The sequence below is a fragment of the Prorops nasuta genome, unplaced genomic scaffold, assembly GCF_024137725.1.
Source record: "Prorops nasuta isolate Cenicafe-Biocafe unplaced genomic scaffold, Cenicafe_Pnas_1.2 PNAS00020, whole genome shotgun sequence".
In the NCBI taxonomy this organism is placed as follows: domain Eukaryota; kingdom Metazoa; phylum Arthropoda; class Insecta; order Hymenoptera; family Bethylidae; genus Prorops; species Prorops nasuta.
In genome coordinates this window covers 1,675,471-1,693,295 of record NW_027116817.1, presented here as the reverse complement: position 1 = coordinate 1,693,295, position 17,825 = coordinate 1,675,471, and the positions used below count along the sequence as shown (strand labels likewise).

Below are 17,825 nucleotides of genomic sequence, written 5' to 3'. Positions count from 1 at the left end.
AAAATAAAGGAATAGACTAAACATAATGTGGTTATTGTGTCATCGTTGAGATTCAAACTATGTTAATTGAGACGGATAATAAAATAAACGAGTGAAAAAACTGGGTAAATACAATAATAAATAAAGAAGCTGACAAATTAGATATATAATATAAAATGTAAGATATTTTATAGTTTTTTCTGGGATTTTATTTCAGATTAAATTATAGTAATGTGTTTACTATGTCACTACTGAGGATGGAGCTATGTGGATTGAACATTAAAATGAAAGGAATAGATTCACCATATTATGGTTACTGTGTCATCGCTGAGGATCAAACTGTGTTAATTGAGATGAATATTAAAATAAACAAGTCAACACATTGGGTAAATACGATACAAATAAAGAAGCTGACAGATTACATTTGTAATTTCAAATGTAAGATTTTATATAGTACTTTTTGGGATTTTGTTTCAGATTAAATTATTGTAAAGTGTTTACTATGTCAATGCTGAGAATGGAGCTATGTGGATTGAACATTAAAACAAAAGGAATAGATTCACCATAATGTTGTTTCTGTGTCATCGCTGATGAGGATCAAACTGTGTTAATTGAGACAGACATTAAAATAAATGAGTCAGCATTTTGGGTAAATACAATAATAAATAAAGAAAATGACAGAATAGATATATAATATAAAATGTAAGATGTTTTATAGTACTTTGTGGGATTTTGTTTCAGATTAAATTATAGTAATGTACGTGTGTTTACTGTATCACTGCTGAGGATGAAGCTATGTGGATCGAACATTAAAAAAAAAGAATAGGTTCACCATAATGTGGTTACTGTGTCATCGCTGAGGATCAAACTGTGATAATTGAGATGAATATTAAAATAAAGAAGCTGACAGATTAGATATATAATATAACATGTTAGATATTTTACAGTACTTTGTGGGATTTTATGTAAAGTTAATATATGTAAAATAAAATTTTTGTTTTCTTTTTACAATTGTATCTATATTAATTACTATATGTTGCAATCTCTTAAAATTAAGCCTCTGCTTTTATTAGCAAACTAATAGTTCCACACGGCAGTGATGCCAGAATCAAGCTTTTAGCAACAAAAATGAAGATAAACGCTAGCCAGCAGGAGTATAGAAAATTTAAAGGGAAGCGGTACAAACACAACTATGCCTGGAGAGCATAGGTGTGATTTGGACTTCAGGCAACATTGGCTTTAGAAGAAGAGCGACTACCGCTAACCGTGACATTTTTACGTGTTATCCGTGTGAAGTGGTGCTGCGTTTACCTAAAAACTCAAAGCAAATAAAAATGCTTTTCCTAAATTGATTTGTAATATTGATAAAATGGTCAAATGTAGCCATTAATTAATTAGATTTGGTAATAAATACAGAAAATGCGTTTTATTATAACAAATGAGTTGAGGTAAAATAAACTCAATGTTTTTATATTAATCTGTTAACAAATGCATTTTTTTATTTATTATTGAGTCCAATAAATTAATGGTTATTAAAAAAAAAATTCCTTGTAATGAAAAAAAAAATGAAAAAATTTTAAACTTCACCAAGACTCGAACACGAGCCCACCACATGACAAACGACAACCTTACCACCTGCGCTACAGCGCTCACTTGATGTACCAAGAGCAAAACAGCCTTTTAAAGACTGACTACAATTCTTTCACTAACTCGTCATAAACGATCAAGAATTAGCTGCAATAATAAATACATTTATCTCCACAGCATTATTGCACTAAATTTATTATGTTTTTAATTTGAAGCATACATTTTACATGAAGATACGATACTTTAAGGATGTTCATGCAATACTTTAAATACAAAACTATTCATATGCTGGTTTATCATAGTTATTCGACTACATATAACAAATATTATAATATTACTTAATTAATTTATGATAGTTGAGCATATGAATAGTTTTGTATATAGAGTACTGAATGGTTTTAAATTATCATATCTTCATGCAAAATGTATGCTTCAAATTAAAAACAATAAATTTAGTACAATAATGCTATGTAGATAAATGTATTTATTATTACAGCTAATTCTTAATCGTTTATGACGAGTTAGTGAAAGAATTGTAGTCAGTCTTTAAAAGCCTGTTTTGCTCTTGGTACATCAAGTGAGCGCTGTAGCGCAGGCGGTAAGGTTGCCGTTTATCATGCGGTGGGCTCGTGTTCGAGTCTTGGTGAAGATTAAAATTTTTTCATTTCTTTTTTCATTACAAGGAATTTTTTTTTTAATAACCATTAATTTATTGGACTCCATAATAAATAAAAAAATGCATTTATTAACAGATTAATATAAAAACATTGAGTTTATTTTACCTCAACTCATTTGTTATAATAAAACGCATTTTTTGTATTTATTACCAAATCTAATTTATTAATGGCTACATTTGACCATTTTATCAAAATTAAAAATCAATTTAGGAAAAGCATTTTTATTTTATTTATTCACTTATACCATAAGTACATCAGCTGTCAGATAGATCAAATATTTCTTTATTACACTTTATTTTTCCGTATACTAACATTTGTCTTCGTTCACGCCGTTCACGGTGACAGGCTGTGAATATAATATATATAATTTTTGATATATTACGTTCTGCATTTAAGATGGCTACTGACGTATTTCCGCTGGCAGTACACTTTGTGCAGTCTGCATTCCTTATATCAAAATTCACTTACTATAGAGCGTAGTACTATTCAAGATGGCGGACTTGGCAACCTTGGCCAGAACCGGCCTTACTACACTACTTATGCATACTATCAGCGTAAACTATTGGTCAATTTTCGCAGTTTTTGAGTGTAATTTATTTATACGTATACAGTTATACATTGACACTTCGCTATCATTGTGTTGGTGTGCACGGTCTCTATTCAGGATTCAGAATATGACATATATATAGTACTATAGTATAGTATAGCTACATTTCTACAGGTACTAAGATAGCGGCCTGTTTCCTTCCCCTCACCCTTCTCCTAGTACCCCCCTTGCCATTAGTAGGACCTTATTCTCTCTCCAGGTATGTAACTTCGTACACTGTGCCAAATTGATTCGTGTGCTAATACCTGTAAGATTTGGAGTAAACCATACTATAGTAAAAATATGTGAAATTCATGGAGGTACGAAGTACCTGGAGGGAGGAGTCAGCGACACTTTACCTACCCCAGTTGGAGTTTTCATGAGAAAGGGTTGGCTACACTGCAGCTATAGTAAGATAAATAAATTAGAAGATAATTTTTATCGTGCTTATCTGGAAACAGTATGTAAATGTTTACGAAATATCAGCTTAGCTATAAGAGGTTAAAACGTTTTTAATTATATACAAATTCTTTAACTTTTATAACGTTTATATTCATTCGGTTACATGAAAACTAATTATTTTGAAAATATTAGAATGCAGAGGTGCTACCAGCTGAGAAAATTAAATTGGCTTATTAAATAATATTAATTACATCAAATAGCTTGGTGATGATTTGTGTGTCGCTTGTAGGTGTTTCGAAAGATGGGATTTAAAGCGATAGTTCAGGAATCATAAATTGCCAGCTTCTATTCCACGGCCATCAAATTCATCCATGCGATCATTGCGTCCACTACAAGAGAGGAGCCATACATCTTCGCATTTCAATAACCACCTTGTCATTTTAAAAAGTCAGATAAGTAAATTGGTTTAATAAATATTAGTAATTAGATCAAATAGCTTTGTGATAATTTGTGTCGCTTGTAGGTGTTTCGAAAGATGGGATTTAAAACGATAGTCCAGAATTCATACATTGCCAGCTTCTATTCCACGGCCTTTAAATTCATCCATATGATCATTGCGTCCACTAAACGAGAGGAGCCATTCATCTTAGCATTTCAATAACCACCTTGTCATTTTAAAAAGTCAGATAAGTAAATTGGTTTAATAAATATTAGTAATTAGATCAAATAGCTTTGTAATGATATTTGTGTCGCTTGTAGGTTTTTTAAAGGGAGATATTCAAAAAGATTCAAATATTTTTTTTAATTAAATATCTAATTTATTAATAACTTTAAATATAACTTGATTATTATAGTTAAGGTACCTATTTTTCAACAAAATTAACTTATTTAAAACACTCTGAGAAGAATCATTATCTATTATAACAGTTTCACAAATTTGGTTATTGTTTTCTACTTCGTGACATTTCATGTTTTTAATAGACCTAATCACTAGAGTCTCTTCATTAGCTTTTAAAGTTTGTATGACATTGAAGTCATCAATTAATTTTAAAATTTCACTGTACTTTTTGTCAATGAGTTTTGTCTTTATTCTATTCAATTTTGAATAAAACTGTAATATTTCTTCATTAAACATTATTGTACTTTTTCTTTTAGGTGTAAAATTGTTGCAGTTGTTGCTTAAATTTTCTTCACTTTGGATTGATAATGAATTAATGTGATCTGAAGAAGACATTTATAAACGGTTATGTTATTGAAACATAATTTGTATTTGAAAACTGGTTTACCCTTATAGCATTATGAAATTAATATTTTAATTAAAAATTAAAATATCAATCTTATACCTTCAATATTCATACAAAGGTGCATAAAGAAAGAAAGAAGAAGTACTTAATTTTATAATTGTCTAAAATGTTTTCATTCATTAATAAAATAGGTTCTGCTTACTCAAAAATAAATTAATATTTGGTCTCTTTCCAAGACTACTATTTAACGTCCTGTGATAAGATTCACAAAAATTATTTGTTCTATCTTCAAATTTGTATACACTAAAAGTCTTTGGTGTCACTTTTCTTAACCAATAAGATTCGTAATAAAAGAAATATTTATCGAATAAATTATTAAATTCATGTTGGGTCTCTTCCTTTATTAAGTGAAATATAGGTTCAATATAAGTTGCAGGTAAAAGTGCCAAAAGAGTTAATCTTTTCAATACTCTAAATCTTTCGGGATATTTATATTTCGTAACAATTCTATTTATGAGAGACATATTTTGTGCTTTTTTAATTAAAGCCTAAAATGATATATTGAATTATTAATTAATGACAGCAGATAATATTGAAACTATAGCATATATATATATATAAATATGCTAATTTTAAACCTACTTGTGAATAATGAAAATAACAATGATGAATTTCAATTTCTGGGAATACTATTTTAGCAGCAACTGACAAAGCGTTTTCATAGTCTGCCATAAATGATAGTGGTCGAAAGTGCTTAAACTTGGTTTTTAGAAGGGTAAAAATATGTATATAATCATTAGTCTCCTTTCGTTTCATTAAAACCCAGATACAAGGAAAGGTCTGTAATAACAATTATGGGATGCTTTAATACATAAAAGTAGATATCAATAAAATAATTTAAACATTTCATATAAAAGGATTACTTTGGGTATAGTGTCAATTTTTACCAAAATTGAGAGCAGCTGCAAATTTCTTTCTTTTAAATTTGGTACACTTTTAAATGTTCCATCCACAAAGATATGTGTATTATTACTATTTAATTTGTTAAAGAAATTTTTATTGTAAAAAACAAAACTGTTTGCCTCTCCATTATTTTTAATTACTTCAACTGTCAAATTATCTAAATCAGCCTTATTTTCAAAAATAGTTTCTAAATTTTTAAAGTTATTTTCTGTTAACTTAACATTTATTGGTTTACACTTCTTAAGATACCTTTGCAGTGTACGTCTGCAGGATGTAAATGATGTGGTATCTTTAACATATTGTTCACTATAGTATAAGAAAAAATATTTACATATATGTATAATATATACAATATTATATCATTAATAGCAAATATAACAATTAACTGTATATTAAAGCATATAACTAAAAAATATTGTAGAATTATTATTTTAATACTTACTTCTTCATCGTAGAATCAAACAACTGTTTTGGCTTAATATTATTTATATGTACGGCTTCTTTAATTTTTTTATAAAAATTAGATTTGGCATTCCCAGCTATATCAGGTTCGTGGTTGTGCTTTTTATCAGCAGGATAAAAATGATTTTGATAATATATTCCATGCGCTGGGCAATTTAGCTTTTTGTATTTTATACAACTTAAGTATCTATATAAAGAAAAATAGAAATTATTATTAAAATTAAGATAAATGTAATAAGTATAAAATAAAAACTTTCAAATAGAAATGATATATTTACAATCTATCATTTCTTTTGCGTTTGATAAAATATCGGTATTCGTCAAAAATCCATAATTTTCTGTCAGCATTTCTTGACATTTTCGTATAAAATATATAATTAAAATTAAATATTAGATGATATTTATATGAACCTTGCACGAAATAAAACTGTTATAAATCAAAAAGATTGAGACGAATTGACCAAAATGAAATCAGTGTCTTGCAAACCAAAGATCCATGCATACAGTAATAAGTCCATAGAAGATAGGGGAGAGAGAGTTTAATAAACAAAAGAAAAAATATGTAAAGAAGGTTTGAAAAGAATTCTTTTGTTTCAAGTGTAGGACTTTCTTAGAAATGCTTTCTATATGAAATAGAAATGATTTACGAAAATGATATTTTTCTGATTTTTCAATTATAATATTAATATATATAGCTTTTAACATTCCAATTCTAAGGTAGCTAAACAGCAAAGCTTCGCACTACACAACATAATATTTAAGATGATATTTAACCCGCATTAAAATTAATAAAACATTTACTGGAAATTATATAGATTTAAATAGATATTGATATTTCATAAAATATCATACAAAAAAATTACAAACTCTCTTTAAACAACTATTAATAATTCCTACATTCATTTTTGTTACATTTTGGCAAATAATTTGATTTCTTTTCACAAAAATTATACTTCATGTATTCAACAAATTAACAGCATTAATAAGAACTACTTAACATAAACTGGTGCATGACCAAATATAAAGTAAAAACTAATTAAGCAGTTACTAAGCACTTGTTATATTTTATTGATAAATGAAAGTGAAATATAAAAATAAATGGATTTGAAAAATAGAAGTAATTAATAAAGCAAAATAATCATTTTGTTCAAAACCATTTTAAATATTATAATAAATGAACTCCATCTAAAGTAATATAAAATTTTTCAGATTAATATATCATTACTTATAAGCTACAATTTCTTATATAAACTCAAAGTTTTAATTGCTATCAGCACTGCAAAAAATGCAATTTAAAAGAGACGTAAACTAGATGTTAGGAAAAGCTTGTAGTTGTGGCAAAAATAAAACTTAATTTGAAAACTGAACAATTGCTGTCAACAGACATTATTCTGCATTCCTTGCATACCTTCTTTCGAAACACCTACAAGCGACACAAGAATCATTAAAAAAAATTTTTGAACTAATTAATAATATTTATTAAACCAATTTACTTATCTGACTTTTTAGAATCAGAAGATTGTTATTAAAATGCTAAGATGAATGGCTCCTCTCGTTTAGTGGACGCAATGATCATATGGATGAATTTAAAGGCCGTGGAATAGAAGCTGGCAATTTATGATTCCTGAACTATCGTTTTAAATCCCATCTTTCGAAACACCTACAAGCGACACAAATTATCACAAAGCTATTTGATCTAATTACTAATATTTATTAAACCAATTTACTTATCTGACTTTTTAAAATGACAAGGTGGTTATTGAAATGCTAAGATGAATGGCTCCTCTCGTTTAGTGGACGCAATGATCATATGGATGAATTTAAAGGCCGTGGAATAGAAGCTGGCAATTTATGATTCCTGAACTATCGTTTTAAATCCCATCTTTCGAAACACCTACAAGCGACACAAATTATCACAAAGCTATTTGATCTAATTACTAATATTTATTAAACCAATTTACTTATCTGACTTTTTAAAATGACAAGGTGGTTATTGAAATGCGAAGATGTATGGCTCCTCTCTTGTAGTGGACGCAATGATCGCATGGATGAATTTGATGGCCGTGGAATAGAAGCTGGCAATTTATGATTCCTGAACTATCGCTTTAAATCCCATCTTTCGAAACACCTACAAGCGACACACAAATCATCACCAAGCTATTTGATGTAATTAATATTATTTAATAAGCCAATTTAATTTTCTCAGCTGGTAGCACCTCTGCATTCTAATATTTTCAAAATAATTAGTTTTCATGTAACCGAATGAATATAAACGTTATAAAAGTTAAAGAATTTGTATATAATTAAAAACGTTTTAACCTCTTATAGCTAAGCTGATATTTCGTAAACATTTACATACTGTTTCCAGATAAGCACGATAAAAATTATCTTCTAATTTATTTATCTTACTATAGCTGCAGTGTAGCCAACCCTTTCTCATGAAAACTCCAACTGCGGTAGGTAAAGTGTCGCTGACTCGGAGGGAGCATATGGCTTGTTTCGTCCTATAAATGTAAAGCCGAGGGATGGGGGTAAAATGGCTGGCCGCCATCTATGATTGTTGATAAATATAGCACATAATAACATATATATATGTTATATTTTGGACTCCACAATCCCGTGACTGAAGAGAAAATTAATATCACGGAACTTTGTGGTTTATGGTCCGGTATGTTTCTGGTAATCCACTGTTCATTACGTGCTTTATTACTTTGTTACTCTCAAACTGCTAAATCCTACAATTTTAAAGAAATATGGTTGAGCCAGCAGGTAAAAGTAAGTGAAGTATATTTTTCCATTTTTATTTTTAAAGATTAAATATGAAATACTGTACATTGTTACATTTGAATGTTTCAAATTGCAGATCAGAAAATGAAATAATTATAAATAATTAACAATTGGCGGCAACTGGGATGCACATACATACACCGGAATCAAAGTAGGAAAAAGGTTTGAAAGTTTAAATTGTTTCATCGTTCCGTTTTTCTCCCGCGGTTTAGTTCAGTCTATTTCGAAGATATTTTAACAATTACGATGTCGCTGATGTCGCACGTTAATGAATGGTTTTGTCTTCGGTCACGGGATTATTGAGTCCACAATGGAATGGTTTGGTTTGGTTCACGGGATTGTGGATTCAGGTTGACTAATAAAAGGCGACTTTCAGTCAACTTTTAGTTAAGTGTGCTGTTAGGGGTGACTTAATGTTATAATAGTGAATGTGTAAGCGATTAGTGTATATACAACGAACTCTTATTGTAAATTGATTAATCTTGTATGACAATGTTTTAATTGCTATTATTTTAAATTAAAGCTAGTTCAATAAACATATTATTTTTATTGCTTCCCTTTCTCAAAATTCTATACACACATAGTAATTACCTATTCTCGTAGTAGTCATATATTCTTTAAATTACTAACAAAATTACAACTGTTTTATATTTGTAAATCATAGCTGTTTGTTGGAATGGTCTTTATTATTCAATGTGAGACAAATTGCATAGGGTTTAGGCAAATATCTTATTGATCCGCCACATCTTTTCACATCTTGTATGACATCTATTTTCCTCATTAGTCCTTTTTTCTAGTTTTCAACATATACTAATATTTTTGTGCTATTTTTAAATACACTTGGATATGGCTATTCTATTGACTAATTAATTTTATAAATGTTAAGATGATTGGTAAACCAATGTTCTATTAAAATTGAAGAATGGACACTTGAATTATTTTACTTATAATGTTTGGCACCTCTTGCATAGGATGTCTTCTCTTTACATTTGAGAGGATATTGTTCTCCAATACATTTAAGTATATTGTTGAATTTATCTTGCTTTTAGCTTAAAATAATTCACATTTGGATATCCTTCCTCAATATATAATACATATTTAGTTAGTCCTATTTGTTTGTGAAATTTACCTGTTCTAAATCCTTAATATATCCAGTTACTAGACATATAATATATCATTTTCAAAGGATTAATATATCTTTCTATCAATCCTAACAACATCATAATAGGAGTAACGAAATAAGTATTTTATCTGCAGAGTGGATATCCAAGCGTGTAGTTAGAAAACTATTCGAAGCTGAAAACAAGATGAACTCAGCAGTATACACATACCTTTTAAAGAACTTTATTTTCCCAAACATTATAAGAAATATCTTGCAGAAATAATAGCAACATATGTTAAGATAAAATACCATCATTCAAATATTCATTATTCAAATTAAACAAGATAATGATTTAACAATCATTTCAACTATTACAAAAATAATTGTAGATCAGCAGTATTATCAGATCTGTATATATGCAAAAATTATTGGAGAATTATTGTTATATGTTAAAGACTAGAAGAAAATAGTGCAACGGAGGCAAATAAATGTAACATAAGATATGGAAAAATGTGGCGGATCAATAAGATATTTGCCTAAACCCTATGCAATTTGTCTCACATTGAATAATAAAGACCATTCCAACAAATAGCTATGATTTACAAATATAAAACAGTTGTAATTTTGTTAGTAATTTAAAGAATATATGACTACTACGAGAATAGGTAATTACTATGTGTGTATAGAATTTGGAGAAAGGGAAGCAATAAAAATAATATGTTTATTGAACTAGCTTTAATTTAAAATAATAGCAATTAAAACATTGTCATACAAGATTATTCAATTTACAATAAGAGTTCATTGTATATACACTAATCGCTTACACATTCACTATTATAACATTAAGTCACAATTATCGAAATGACTGGGCCACACAGAAATGCTTCATATATTCATGCTTTTGCACTTATTTGTTAGAAGTACTTTTCCCTTAATAGAAAGTCATCATAACAGGATTTCACCTGTAACAAAATTAAAATAACCACAAAGTATATTTCCTTAAAAATTCACATTAATTTTCATTTTTTGTTATTAATTTATACTCATCTGATATATTTTTTCTTCTCTGTTATGTATTAAAATCCTTCCTTCTTTTCCGCAATCGTTTTCCAAAAATATTATTTTTGTTTACAATACAGAATTGAGGGTTAATCGCGCTATTTGACAGCTATGGACAAACTCCCTAGATATCCCCTCGCCTCGACGCAAGATTTATGGCAAAATCACTATAGATATCTGACTATACTAAATATTCTTTGCATAAACTGTTTGTTATAGTTTTTAGTATAGTATGGTTTACTCTCCATGGACATTAAGGGCCGGTTTTTCCACCTATTGGTAAAATTTATCTGCTTGGTAAAATTTACAAACTGTAGTAAATTCTATTCAATTTCAAGCTTTACCAAACGGATAAATTTATCCAGACGTTTGCCAATAGGTGGAACAACCGGCCCTAAGGGCCATTCTTACCGTAGAAGGTCCGAGTTAAGTAGGGGTACCAATTTCGAAATATTTTTTGTTTGATAGTTTTAGGCCTGAAATGTTAATAGTCTGAAGTCATACCCATGGTAATAGATAAAAAGAAGTAGAGGAAGTAAATACAGAAAAACTTAGGTACATACTCAGCCACATATATCAATGGTAGACGGTACAAAGAAGAATTAGAAATTCGTACATTCATATAATTTAGGATTTATTTTAAAGCTGAAACAAAGGTTATTATAATATAACAAAAAACGACGAAAAGAGCTGCAACATGGACATTAGCCAAAAGAACAGAAATGAAAATTATTCATTTGAAGAAAAATTAGCATTGGTTGATATCATTCAACAATATTCAAAGATTATTGAAAATAAACAAACTGATGCTGTAGGATTGTATGAAAAAAATAGAACATGGAATATAATATGTGTTAAATTTAATAAAGAAATGCAAAAAGATGCCAGTGAAGGATCTTTAAAAACTTTATGGTCTAATATTAAAAAATGTACCAGAAAATATTTTGCAAAACTAAAGGAAGAAACATATAAAACAGGTAATTGTGATAATATTGAAAATTATTGGTTTCCAATTAACAAATCCTGTATTATCTTTTTTTTTAGGAGGTGGATCAAATAATGTTACATCAAATATTCTTTACAATAAGGCATATGAGATTATAAAAACTTCTGTTGATGGACTAGAAAATGTAAATGATAGTGATGGTAAATTTGCTGCGAAGGAAACGATTAATGTGATAGAAGAAATTATTGCATATGAAGAAGAAAACGAGGATCCAAATACTGATGAAGTGTTTAAGGTTTATAATATTAAAATTATGATTTTAAAATGTAATATAAAAATTGATCCTAAGACTTATTTTTTTATTATTTTATAGTATTTAACTGGCAAAGGAGAAATTAATAGGTGGGAGAAATGGAACTCAAAACAGTTATCAAAATCTTTAAGCAAACCTCTACATAATGTTATTAAAGGACCATCAATTTCAACAAGCTCTATTTCAAGGTCCTCGAATGATACAAAATACATGCAGGAAAATTTATTGCAAAGCAAAATTGAGCTTAGCAACTTAATGAAAAAGGATTTAAATGAGAAAAGTAATTTAGAAATACAAGTTTTAGGCGAACAACTGAAAAAAGAAAGGCTAAAAGTTAAATTATTAGAATATAAATTACAAAAAGAATGTGAAAATAACAATAACGTTATACAGGTTATTAATAGTTCTGACTCATCAGACTAGTTAAAAAATTAATATTATTCAGTATATTATAGTTTTTGAAATTACCAAATTTTATTTTTTTATTTAAAATGATATTTTTGATTTATTTTAATATTACTGTCTATTTTTTTGTTAATATAAGCCAAGAAGAATTTATTATTCCTGAATATTTTTTTTTGTACGAAAATAGAAGAATACATTTTTAATTTATTACATTTTATTAAAGAGTTACTCAATGAAATTTTTTGTAGCAAACTTGATACCCAGGTAAAAAATCCATACATTTTGAACATTCCATTATTTCAAACTACTAATTTACATATTTCAGTTGTCACGAATAATAATCCTACAATATTTCTTTATCAAACGATATCTGCAGTGGAATCATTTTACGACGCTCTCAAGAACAACAAAAAGTCTATTTAGGAAAATGGAATCAAGAGAGGTTAATACTTTTCACAATCCTTACAGACAGCTAAAACAAACAATAGTTATTAATCTTATTTTTTTTACTGAAATATTTTTAACACCTACCTTTGAAAATAAGATTCTATCAAATATCTTCTCTCGTCTGCATGTAAATTTTCATTATAATTTCTTACTATATTGTTGTATTGATCAATGGTTATATTTTCTTCTACGTTTGATCTAATGATGTTGTATAAAACGGCACAAGATATAATAACATTCATGGTCCTCTCTGGCGTTCTGAATCGAGAGCCGATAGTTAATACGGGAAAAATTCTTCCCCAAATGCCAAAGCACCTTTCGACCATTGATCTAGTTCTTATCTGAGCCTCATTATAAAGTATTTCAGCTGGTGACTTTGGATTAATCAATGGGGTCAATAAATACGGTAGATTAGGATAACCAGAATCACCCAAAAGCAAACTATTTCCGAATTCGCCAACTTCAAAACGGTGTTTTATACGCGAATTGTTAAAAATTGTTGAATCATGCGAGGATCCTGGCCATCGCGCAACAATATCCATTATCTGCAGTTTGAAATTTACAATAACCTGGACATTTAACGAGAAAAACCCCTTCCTATTTCTGAATAGCTCTGCATATTCTCCACCTACAGCAAAGATAATCCTCTTGGTGAAACAGTTAATAGTCTGTATTATTAAAAATGTATGATCTTTTACCATAGGATTGAATAGTAATATGTATGCAGTCGATTGCGCCCAGAACTCTTATGAATCCTGACTTCTCAAAATTTCCTGCTTGGGTTCGCAAAATATCTTCAGGCTCTAATGGAAATTTAATATATTCTTTACTTAAAGCAGCAATCGCAGAAGACACCCGATGTACAATTTTAGTAGCGGAAGCATTTGAAACCCCAACAAATTCAGATATAATTATAACAAAGGAGCCAGTGGAATAAAACCTTAATGCTATTAGCAACTGAATCATTGGTGATATTGCATGATTCCTGAAAGTGATGAAATACAATTGATGACAATATATTAATGTTTATTTATCTTTTAATATGAAATATCAATTACCAATCAGTTTTAAAAGTCAACGTATGGCTAATTTTCTGCAATAATATTAAAGCGTCTTCCTTACGAAGTCTAAATCGTTTTCTGAAATCATCAGCATTATATATATTGAACCAATTCATCCGCGGTCTTATTATTCTCGTCTTTCTTTTAAACATGCACTGCGTATTTTCATCCAACTCTTCTTCTTCTTCGTCTAAGAAATCCAACATAATTAGATAATTCATTGGAAATAATTTATTCATATTCATGTGTTATTATATGACTAAACTCTGTGAATATACCCGATTTATCTTCAATAGCGGTACATGAGACCTTTTATGTTATTTTACTATAGTACTTTTGACTATCGCAAAATTATTATATTTCGTTTGAATTAATCAAGCCTTATCTACTTCCCTCGCTTTTTCCTAAAATAACTTCAGACTATTAATATTTCAGGTTGAAAACTTTAAAGCAAAAAATTTTCCGAAAGTGTAGGAATATTTTAAGAAATTGGTACCTCTACTTAACCTGGACCCTCAACGGTGAATGGCCCTAATCAATTTTGCGAGAAGCATTTTTGCTACAAGATAGTACATTTTGGCCATTAATCTTGCGTCGGGGCGAGGGGAAGTTAGAATCAGAGGGGCGAGGGGATTTCTAGGGAGTTTGTCCGTAGCTGTCAAATGGCGCGATTAACCCTCAATTTTGTATCATCAACAAAAATAATATTTTCGAAAAACGATTGTGGAAAAGAAGGAAGGATTTTAATAAATAACAGAGAAGACAAAATATATCAGATGAGTATAAATTAATAAGAAAAATGCAAATTATTGTGAATTTTTAAGAAAATAAACTTTGTGATTATTTTATTTCTGTTACAGGCTAAATCCTATTCTTCATGAGTTTAAATCACAGGAAAGAAATACTTAAAGACCAATGAATGAAAAAGGACTGATTTATAAAGCATTTCTGTGTGGCCCAGTCATTTGTATAATTGTGGCATAATGTTGTAATAGTGAATGTGTCAGCGATTACTGTGTATACAAAGAAATCTTATTACAAAATAATAATAATGTATGATAATGTTTTTATTCCTATTATTATAAATTAAAGCTAGTTCAATTAAAATTTATTATTTTAATTTTTTCCTTAACCACACACAAATTCTATACGTACATAGTAATTACATATTCTTGTAGAACCTATCTTTAAGCTACTCTAACTAAATTGCAACTATTTAAAATCTGCAGGTGACAACTATATTTACTTCAATGATTTTTATTATTGAATGTGAGACAAATTGCATAGAGGTTCTACTAATTTCTTATTGATCAGTCACATGCTTCCACATCTCGTATGACATTTATTTGCCTTGATTGTTCCTTCTAGTTGTCAACACATATACCAATAATTCTCTAGATATTTTCAAATATGCTCAGATATGCTTATTATACTGTCTAATTGTTTCTATAATAATTAGGATGATTGGTAAACTATTACTGTATTAAATTTGAAGATTGGACACTGGACTTATTGTACCTAAATATGTTTGGCACCTCATCCACATGATATCTTTCCCTTCCATTTGAGAGGATATTGTCGACCAATACGTTTATATGTACTGCTGAGTTCATCTTGTTTTCATCTTCAAATTATATTTTCCAGCTACATATTTGGATATCCATTCCCAATATGCAATACTTATTTTATTATTTCTATTTGTTCATGAAACTTATCTGTTATAAAACCTTAATTTATCCAGTCGCCATGTGTATATCCTATCATTTTCAGATGATTGATATATCTCTCTATCATTCCTGACAACATTATAATAAGAGTAAGGAAATAAGAGTATTCTATATTCAAAATGTATATTCAAACACATAGCTGGAAAACTACTTGAAGCTAAAAAATAAGATGAACTCAGTATTATACACATAACTCTTAAGGAACTTTATCTATCTAAGGATTATGAGAGCATATCTCACAGAAGAGAGGCCTAATTTAAATAGCATCATTCAAATGCCCAATTTTCAAATTTAATAAGACAATGGTTTAACAATCATTCCAATATTTATAAAATTAATTACATATCAGCATAATCATCTTATCTGCGTGTATTTAAAAATGATAATAAAATTATTGTTATATGTTATAGACTAGAAGAAAATAGTGCAAAGGAGGCATAAAAATATCATACAAGGTAATATGTCGAAGGCTGTGATGGACTCATAAGAAATTTGCAGAACCTCTACGCATTTTGTCTGACATTGAATAATAAAAATCATTGAAGCAAATAGTTATGACATGTAGATTTAAAATAGTTACAATTTTGTTAGGATAGCTTAAAGATAGATTCTACAAGAATATGTAATTACAATGTACGTATAGAATTTGTGTGTGGTTAAGGAAAAAATTAAAATAATAAATTTTAATTGAACTAGCTTTAATTTATAATAATAGGAATAAAAACATTATCATACATTATTATTATTTTGTAATAAAATTTCTTTGTATACACAGTAATCGCTGACACATTCACTATTACAACATTATGTCACAATTATACAAATGACTGGGCCACACAGAAATGCTTTATAAATCAGTCCTTTTTCATTCATTAGTCTTTAAGTATTTCTTTCCTGTGATTTAAACTCATGAAGAATAGGATTTAGCCTGTAACAGAAATAAAATAACCACAAAGTGTATTTCCTTATAAATTCACAATAATTTTCATTTTTTGTTATTAATTTATACTCATCTGATATATTTTGTCTTCTCTGTTATTTATTAAAATCCTTCCTTCTTTTCCACAATCGTTTTCCGAAAATATTATTTTTGTTGATGATACAAAATTAAGGGTTAATCGCGCCATTTGACAGCTACGGACAAACTCCCTAGAAATCCCCTCGCCCCTCTGTTTCTAGCTTCCCCTTGCCACGACGCAAGATTAATGGGGACGGCGACACTTTACCACCCGTGAGCAGGAATTTAATTATTTGAGGTTGGCAGCACTAAGGCTTGAAACCTTTTATTCAAGATACGCTCTCGTATAAATTTGCTGTGCGCTCTAAGCATATGCTGCGTGTATGTGTGTGTAAACTGTACTACAGTATATTTCTCCACTGCCGGATTGCAATTTAGAACAAGCTAGTGAGTGTGACAAATAAATAAAAAATGTCATGTAGCAGAAGGATAGATTATAATAAAAAAGAATTTGTTGATTAATTACACAAAACAACAACAAGATAATAAATTATATGGAATTTTTATACACAGAAATATAATACCAGATAAGTTATTGTGTATTTTTATTTTTCTGCATGAATAAATTAGTATGGAAGTATAAGAGAGAAAAATTCTTTGTTAAAATGTAGATTTTACTTTGCAGGTTATTCTAAATGAATGTTGGACTTTCCTCAATTATGTGTAAGCAAGAGTAAACTGCAGCGATACCTTTAACAGTTAATGGATAAGCGTAACTGAGGTTAACGATAAGAAACTGGATTATAAATTCAAGTGTCAGAGCTTTTGATGATTATGCTGAGTATTTTACGTAGAAAAATAATTGTTATTTGTGTATGAGTTTCAGTCCATTTAAGTAATACTGTGGACTTAAAATTAGTAAGAAATGTGTAATCTGGTTAATGTAATATAATATATAAATTAGTGTAAAATTTCTATTGGCACACGTCTCAAGTTTCATATAATTCTATATATTTTGACTGTCAATTCTAAATTTTTATTTGGATACATATATAATTACAGATTATGACTTGCATCTAACTGACTTGACCGTTGAGTAAAATAATTATTAACCTTAAGT

The 17,825-nt window shown here is 28.8% G+C and overlaps 2 protein-coding genes and 1 long non-coding RNA gene across 4 annotated transcripts; 2 read left to right on the top strand and 1 right to left on the bottom strand.

The window, feature by feature from the left end:
- The first annotated feature begins 285 nt into the window (after positions 1-285).
- On the top strand, positions 286-927 carry LOC136780837 (uncharacterized). The gene is made up of 3 exons (XR_010823838.1): positions 286-365; positions 457-628; positions 721-927. It is a non-coding gene; the product is annotated as an uncharacterized lncRNA (long non-coding RNA).
- Positions 928-8,896: 7,969 nt separating this feature from the next.
- On the top strand, positions 8,897-12,530 carry LOC136780768 (myb/SANT-like DNA-binding domain-containing protein 3). 2 transcript variants are annotated; one of them, XM_066739326.1, is made up of 5 exons: positions 8,963-9,037; positions 11,317-11,403; positions 11,494-11,825; positions 11,893-12,089; positions 12,168-12,530. In XM_066739326.1, exons 3-5 carry the CDS (start codon positions 11,546-11,548, stop codon positions 12,528-12,530), a joined length of 840 nt encoding a protein of 279 aa, XP_066595423.1. In that variant the 5' UTR covers positions 8,963-9,037; positions 11,317-11,403; positions 11,494-11,545. The 2 variants fall into 2 exon arrangements, with proteins under 2 accessions (XP_066595422.1, XP_066595423.1); XM_066739325.1 differs by having other exon boundaries at positions 8,897-9,073; positions 11,317-11,825.
- Positions 12,531-12,850: 320 nt separating this feature from the next.
- LOC136780767 (putative nuclease HARBI1) lies at positions 12,851-14,335 on the bottom strand. The gene is made up of 5 exons (XM_066739324.1): positions 14,286-14,335; positions 14,018-14,210; positions 13,658-13,944; positions 13,044-13,587; positions 12,851-12,984 (listed from the first exon to the last, which is right to left on the bottom strand). Exons 2-5 carry the CDS (start codon positions 14,170-14,172, stop codon positions 12,975-12,977), a joined length of 996 nt encoding a protein of 331 aa, XP_066595421.1. The 5' UTR covers positions 14,173-14,210; positions 14,286-14,335; the 3' UTR covers positions 12,851-12,974.
- Between the last annotated feature and the right edge of the window lie 3,490 nt (positions 14,336-17,825).